At 53.1% G+C, this 7,380-nt stretch overlaps 1 protein-coding gene across 5 annotated transcripts; it reads left to right on the top strand.

The window, feature by feature from the left end:
• Positions 1-914: 914 nt before the first annotated feature.
• PIM2 (Pim-2 proto-oncogene, serine/threonine kinase) lies at positions 915-6,450 on the top strand. 5 transcript variants are annotated; one of them, XM_074030048.1, is made up of 6 exons: positions 915-1,165; positions 1,294-1,403; positions 2,114-2,164; positions 4,233-4,601; positions 5,050-5,226; positions 5,325-6,450. In XM_074030048.1, exons 4-6 carry the CDS (start codon positions 4,343-4,345, stop codon positions 5,486-5,488), a joined length of 600 nt encoding a protein of 199 aa, XP_073886149.1. In that variant the 5' UTR covers positions 915-1,165; positions 1,294-1,403; positions 2,114-2,164; positions 4,233-4,342; the 3' UTR covers positions 5,489-6,450. The 5 variants fall into 5 exon arrangements, with proteins under 5 accessions (XP_073886149.1, XP_045239550.1, XP_065394631.1 ...); XM_045383615.2 differs by having other exon boundaries at positions 4,229-4,601; XM_065538559.1 differs by lacking the exon at positions 1,294-1,403.
• Positions 6,451-7,380: the final 930 nt, after the last annotated feature.

The following is a 7,380-nucleotide window of genomic DNA, read 5'->3' as shown; positions in this document are numbered from 1 at the left end:
CGTTTCTGTGAATGTGTCTGACAGTATGTGTTTGTGTATATCCTGGCATTCATGTTGTCTTTGGAGTGCATTTTTCTTCCTGGGGTGTGGCGCCTTCTCTGGCTGTTTTTCACAAATTTGTGTCAGGGTTGCCACTTGTCTAGCAGCCTCTATCATGTTTCTCAGTCCTTGCCTCTCTCAACTCCAAGTGCAGCCCATGCCACCACCACTCTGGGCTCACCCCCATCCCCCAAGAACCACCCTCTGCTGTTCTAGATTCTAGACCTGCTGACTGGGCCCAGGGCTCAGGGTTAAAAGCTCCAATAAACACTCCCCAGGCAATGCTGCCTTTGACCAATGCGCACCCGTGGCGTTGATGGTGTGGGTTCCCCCTCCCTGGCTACCAGATATTTCCAGGGCCCTGGCCTCAGCTTTCCAGTGAAGGCCGCCTGGAAGACTCCGGTGAAGGAGTCCGACAAGCACCTTTCGAGACGGGGTCCTGGATAGATTCTTAGAAGCCCGGCCTGGCGCTATCTCTGTGCTAATATCCAGGCAGCGGCGGCAAACCAACTTCCCAGGAAAGGATACTGCGCAGTTATTTTTTAAGTGTAAATACACACACCGCCACCACTACCAACAACAACCCCGCGCAACAACCAAAACAAGCGCGGTGCTGCAAAGGGATTCCCAGAACCGGTTTCCTCTTGGTGTGAGCCCCACCTCAAGCCCCCTCATTTACATGCAGGCCCCGCCTCCTCGGAAGAACCGAGCGTGTATTTGCATAAGGGGGCACTTGAAACGATGAGGGTGGTATGCAAATAAGGAGTGGCTCCGATTGGCTGTGGTACAGCAGGTGCCGCGTCCGGATTGATCAAAGCCAGGTGGGCGGGGCTGTCGCCCAGGGTGACTCTCCCGGGAGGCGCGTGCCCAGGCTCAGTAGCATTGGGGCTGGCGCGCGCGGCGAATCTTAACGCTGCGCCGTCTGCGGGCGCTTCCGGACCACCAGTTTCTCTGCCTTCCACCCTGGCGCCCCCCAGCCCTGGCTCCCCAGCTGCGCTGCCCCGGGCGTCCACGCCCTGCGGGCTTAGCGGATTCAGTGGACTCAATCTGCGCAGCGCCACCTCCATGTTGACTAAGCCTCTGCAGGGGCCTCCTGCGCCCCCCGTGACCCCCACGCCGCCGCCAGGTGAGCACATCCTCCCCTGCTACAACCAGACGGGGTGGGCTGGAATGATGGGTTGCAGCGCGGGGGGAGGGAGTCGTGGCTGGGCTCAGCACGCTACCACCCTGACTTCCTCGCCTCCGCCTGCGTAGGAGGCAAGGATCGGGAAGCGTTCGAGGCCGAGTACCGACTCGGCCCCCTCCTGGGTAAGGGGGGCTTTGGCACCGTCTTCGCAGGACACCGCCTCACAGATCGACTCCAGGTATCCGTCACAAGGGTCTTGGGAGGGTCAGGTGCGTGTGGCGGGGGCGGGGATCCTGGGCCTGGAATGCTGGTTGACCGAGGAGTGAGCCTGCAGAGTGTGTAGAGGACCGGGGGTGTGTGTGTGTGTGTGTGTGTGTGTGTCCGAGGAGTGAGCCTGCAGTGTGTGTAGAGGGCCAGGTGTGTGTGTGCGTGTGCGCGCGTGTGTGTCGGTCTAGGGGGTTGTGTTGGGGGTGAGGGGACAGGGGGCTTCAGATTCCGGAGGTCCTCGACCCCAGGGTCCAGGCTGCGTATGTGTGGGAAAGCGGGGACCTAGATGTGAGATTTATGGGACTTTTGGAGGTAGGTGTCCAGTGTGAAGTCATACGGACCAGGACCCTGGTACAGAGTTGGGGTGTCGTAGAGCTAAATAGGAAGATTGTGGGCCTGGGGTATCAGGAAATCTAGAACTCAGGACTTGGAGTGATGAGTCCTGGTGCCTGAGAACGGAGAGCCCAGGGCTCAGGAAGGTGAGAGAGATGAACCTGGTTCCGAGGACTTGTAGGGCAGTGGAGACGCCCTGGTATGAGTTGTGTGGGGTGGTGTGGTTGGAGATCAGAAAGACTAGACTGCTGGTAGATGGAGGAATACTGGAGGTAGGCAGAAGGTCTAGACTGGGAGGGGTCTGGGGATCACTGGCTGGCCTCCTTACCATGCCCCTCTCTTCTCCAGGTGGCCATCAAAGTGATTCCCCGGAATCGTGTGCTGGGCTGGTCCCCCTTGGTGAGTACCTTCGGAGCCCTTCCTGACCTACCTATTCCATCACTGATGATGAATTCACCTCCTTGCTTTTCCAGGGGATGTATGACTCCCTGGGCCCTGTAACAGTGAGAACACTCCTGCCAGCCCATGTATACTCCCTTGGGGTGACATCCAGTTCTGATTTACCCCAATTCCCCTAGAGCCCTGGATTCTCCCCTCCAACAATCCTTTCCCATCCTCCCTCCAAACACTGCTGGGGGACTGCCCGCAGGGCATGCTGGTGGGGAACGAGGGGCAGAGGTCACTGGTTACCATGGTGATGGTGGCTGCTTCTCTCCTGCCGTTATAGCGCTAACCGACATCAGGGCGGGTCTGGGCAAGTTGTAGAGTTGGGAGCGCCCCCTGGCGGGCTCTAGAGGAAATTGCGCCTGCGCAATATCGGAATTTTTGCGTCTCGGCGAGAAAACGTCTGCTGCTGTGCAAGTCAGCAGCCTGGCCAGGAGAGGGCTCTACCTCAGCCCAGAAGGTTGCTGGTCGAAGTGTTCCTGCGCAGGGCGTGGGGAGGCGGTTGGGGGGCGGATTTTGTGGCCAGTAGCGTTTATACTTTATTTTTCTTTATTTTTTTGGAGACACAGTCTCCCTCTGTTGCCCAGGCTGGAGTGAGGTGACGCAATCTCGGCTCACTGCAACCTCCGTCTCTTGGGTTCGAGCGATTCTCCTGCCTCAGCCTCCCGAGTAGCTGGGACTACAGGAGCGCACAACCATGCCCAGCTAATTTTCATATTTTTAGTAGAGACAGGGTTTCACCATGTTGGCCAGGCAGGTTTTGAACTGCCGACCTCAGGTGATCCACCTGCCTCGGCCTCCCACAGTGCTGAGCCACCGCGCCCGGCCTCTAATTTTGTATTTTTAGTAGAGACGGGGTTTCTCCATGTTGGTCAGGCTGGTCTCGAACTCCCGACCTCGGGTGATCTGCCTGCCCCAGCCTCCCAAAGTGTTGGGATTACAGGCGTGAGCCACTGTGCAGGGCCACGTTTATGCTTTTTATTGACTGGTTCTAGGTGCTTGGTGATGCTGACAAAATACATGATAACACTAAGTCCTTTTGTACTAGGTCCTTTGCAATAAATCAGTCAGCTGTTTAACAAATTAGGTATATTGAACACCTACTATATGACAGACACAACTCTAGACACTCAGCAAAGTATTACATAATTATTGAGAGCTCATTTTTTGCTAGGGCATTTTTTACTAATTGTTTTACCTGTTTGACAAATATTTATTCAGCCCTACTTTGTTAGCAGCCACTGTTCTAGTGCTTCATATAGGTCCGTGAACAAAACAAACCATTACACAATAACAGTGTTTATTGAGTGCTAACTGCTTGTCAGAGCCCATGCTATCAAGTGCTGTCATCTGTTTAACATTTATTGAGCACCTACTGTGTAAGGTACTATTCTAATATCCTGCGATATGTCAGGGAACAAAACAAAATACCACATAATGGTGCTGCTTCTGCTGAAGGCCTTTTGTTAAAAACCAGTTTTTTCTATTTTTGTTGGTTTTGAGACAGCTGGAGTGCAGTGGTGCGATCTTGGCTCACTGCAACCTTTCCCTTCTGGGCTCAAGGGACCCTCCCACCTCAGCCTCCCGAGTAGCTGGGACTACAGGTGCATTTCATCAAACCTGGCTAATTTTTGTGTTTGTGTAGAGACAGGGTCTTGCCATTTTGCCCAGGCTGATCTTGAACTCTTGGGGGTCAAGCAATCCACCCACATCAGCCTCCCAAAGTGCTGGGATTACAGGGATGAGCCTCTGTGCCCGGCCAAACTTTCGTTTATTCAAATGTTTATTGATCTACTACATGCAAGACTTGTGCAGGCTCTTTGCTGGTTTCACCCTCTCAATCACTGTGTGAGTTTGTGTCTTTAGGGAAACTGAGGCCCAGGAAGGGAAGTGAGTTGCTCAACAACACACTGTCAGGAGAAGGGACCCTAATTTGAGCTTAGGTAAAAAGCCTCAGAGCTGTTGCCCTGACATCTGTCTTTTTTCTCTCTCTGCTTCCCACCCTACCTGTTCCCCCAGTCAGACTCAGTCACATGCCCACTCGAAGTGGCACTGCTATGGAAAGTGGGTGCAGGCGGTGGGCACCCTGGCGTGATCCGCCTGCTTGACTGGTTTGAGACACAAGAGGGCTTCATGCTGGTCCTCGAGCGGCCTTTGCCTGCCCAGGATCTCTTTGACTATATCACAGAGAAGGGCCCGCTGGGTGAAGGCCCAAGCCGCTGCTTCTTTGGTCAAGTAGTGGCAGCCATCCAGCATTGCCATGCCCGTGGAGTTGTCCATCGTGACATCAAGGATGAGAACATCCTGATAGACCTACGCCGTGGCTGTGCCAAACTCATTGATTTTGGTTCTGGTGCCCTGCTCCATGATGAACCCTACACTGACTTTGATGGTAAGGCTTCTCTAAATCTCCCTGGAGGGATTGTTTTTACTTGATGGACTTGTGACCTTTGGCCTCCAGTGGTGGGGTATCCTGTAATCCTTGACCCATACTGCATCTGTATAAGATGATCGATTGCTAATACTGGGGATTCTCAGCCTTGCCCTCTGATAAAGTCCATCTTTTAACAGTGCGCTAACCTTATTCTGGGCTCCTATTCTGGTGAGGGTATCCTGTTACTATCCTCAGTATCCTTTCTCTGGTAAAGGGATCCTGTTACTTCTCAATGCTTTTATTCTGTTGAGGGGACTCTGCTATTTTAGCTGCTCTTTATCTAGTGAGGGGACTCTGCTTTTATCTTGAGTGCTCTTAATTGTGGTGAGGCCATCCTTCCTGGGGAGTTTGGGGTTGGAGAAGGGCATCATGAGAGTGAGTGGTCTAACCCCTGGCTTGTGTGCAGGGACAAGGGTGTACAGTCCCCCAGAGTGGATCTCTCGACACCAGTACCATGCACTCCCAGCCACTGTCTGGTCACTGGGTATCCTCCTCTATGACATGGTGTGTGGGGACATTCCCTTCGAGAGGGACCAGGAGATTCTGGAAGCTGAGCTCCACTTCCCTGCTCATGTCTCCCCAGGTGAGGCCTCACTGACCCCAGCCCAGAAGACTCCATCCCTCTCAGGGATCAGTACCCCCTACTGACTGCTAATCTTCCCTCTGCTTCTTGGCCCACAGACTGCTGTGCCCTAATCCGCCGGTGCCTGGCCCCCAAACCTTCTTCCCGACCCTCACTGGAAGAGATCCTGCTGGACCCCTGGATGCAAACACCAGCCGAGGATGCACCCCTCAACCCCCCCAAAGGAGGCCCCGCCCCTTTGGCCTGGTCCTTGCTACCCTAAGCCTGGCCTGGTCTGGCCCCCAGTGGTCGGAAGAGCCATCCCATGGCCATGTCACAGGGATAGACGGACATTTGTTGACTTGGTTTTACAGGTCATTACCGGTTATTAAAGTCCAGTATTACTAAGGTAAGGGATTGAGGATCAGGGGTTAGAAGACATAAACCAAGTCTGCCCAGTTCCCTTCCCAATCCTACAAAGGAGCCTTCCTCCCGGAACCTGTGGTCCCTGATTCTGGAGGGGGAAGTTCTTGCTTCTCATTTTGCTAAGGAAGTTTATTTCAGTGAAGTTGTTCCCATTCTGAGCCCCAGGACTCTTATTCTGATGACGTGTCACCCCCACATTGGCACCTCCTACTACCACCACACAAACTTAGTTCATATGCTCTTACTTGGGCAAGGGTGCTTTCCTTCCAATACCCCAATTGCTTTTATTTTAGTAAAGGGACCCTTTCCCCTAGCCTAGGGTCCCATATTGGGTCAAGCTGCTTACCTGCCTCAGCCCAGGAGTCCTTATTCTGGGGGAGGTAATGCCCTGCTGTTACCCAAGGCTTTTTTTTTTTTTTTTTCCTTTTTTTTTTTTTTTTTTTTGGGTGAGGGGACCCTACTCTTATCCCAAGTGCTCTTATTCTGGTGAGAAGAACCTTACTTCCATAATTTGGGAAGGAATGGAAGATGGACACCACCGGACACCACCAGACACTAGGATGGGATGGATGGTTTTTTGGGGGATGGGCTAGGGGAAATGAGGCTTGCTGTTTGTTCTCCTGGGGCGCCCCCCTCCAACTTTTGCAGATTCTTGCAACCTCCTCCTGAGCCGGGATTGTCCAGTTGCTAAAATGTAAATAATCACGTATTGTGAGGAGGGGAGTTCCAAGTGTGACCTCCTCTCTTCTCCCCCTGCCTGGATTATTTAAAAAGCCATGTGTGGAAACCCACTATTTAATAAAAGTAATAGAATCAGAAGCGGCTGGCCATTTGTAGGTGTGAGGCTTTTATGGAGCATCTACTTTGCACTGAGATAGACTGTCCCTCTGCTTTGTCCTCAGGAAGCCACAGTCTTATGTTGCCATCCTAAAGACCTTTAAGGGTTCTTGAAACTGCACCACAAAAAAAACAAAAAACAAAAAATCTTGATTCCCCCTGCCCCTGATCTTAAGCAGCGCCCAGTATGTGTAGAAGGGCTGTCTGTTGGAGATACTGTGCATGAAGGTGGAAGGTGTTTAGGGTACATCCCCAATCAAGATGGCCATCTCAGAAGCAGATAAAATACCTTCCCTGGCACCCCAGGGGAAGGAGGAAGCCCTTTTCCCTGTTGGAGAAGAAGAGCCCTATCAGGGTACTGATGAGGGCGGGGCTGGAGTTGGGCACTGACTGGAATCTGTCCAGGGTGTAGTCACCTGTTTTGCTTTTTTTTTTTTTTTTTTTTGAGACAAAAGTCTTGCTCTGTCGCCCAGGCTGGTGTGCAGTGGTGCGATCTCGGCTCACTGCAACCTCTGCCTCCCGGGTTCACACCATTCTCCTGCCCCAGCCTCTCGAGTAGCTGGGACTACAGGCGTCCGCCACCACGCCCGGCTAATTTTTTGCATTTTAGTAGAAACGGGGTTTCACCGTGTTCACCAGGATGGTCTCGATTTCCTGACCTTGTGATCCGCCCGCCTCGGCCTCCCAAAGTGCTGGGATTACAGGCGTGAGCCACCGCATCCGCCCTGTTTTGCTCTTAATCTTTAGCCTCTCCCCCATCTTTACCCTTACATACCCATCCCTCTGATTTCTCCTTCAACACTTGACTTACCTGGCCTGCCCTATTCCATGTTGGTTTCACATGCTCCGACCTCGGCTGTCACCTCTCTTGCCCTGCTTATTTGTCTCGGTTCAGTGCAACCTCCGCCTCCC

The sequence above is a fragment of the Macaca fascicularis genome, chromosome X, assembly GCF_037993035.2.
Source record: "Macaca fascicularis isolate 582-1 chromosome X, T2T-MFA8v1.1".
Taxonomy (NCBI): domain Eukaryota; kingdom Metazoa; phylum Chordata; class Mammalia; order Primates; family Cercopithecidae; genus Macaca; species Macaca fascicularis.
Note: the sequence above shows the minus strand (reverse complement) of the source record. Positions and strands in the feature narration are given on the sequence as shown.

What these genes read in the sequence shown, in the direction of transcription:
- PIM2 (XM_045383615.2), top strand. Translation starts at nt 1,105, where the DNA reads ATGTTGACTAAGCCTCTGCAGGGGCCTCCTGCGCCCCCCGTGACCCCC. An exon ending in GACCCCCACGCCGCCGCCAG is followed by an intron (nt 1,166 to 1,293) that starts GTGAGCACATCC and finishes CCGCCTGCGTAG; the next exon opens with GAGGCAAGGATCGGGAAGCG. An exon ending in TGCTGGGCTGGTCCCCCTTG is followed by an intron (nt 2,165 to 4,228) that starts GTGAGTACCTTC and finishes CTGTTCCCCCAG; the next exon opens with TCAGACTCAGTCACATGCCC.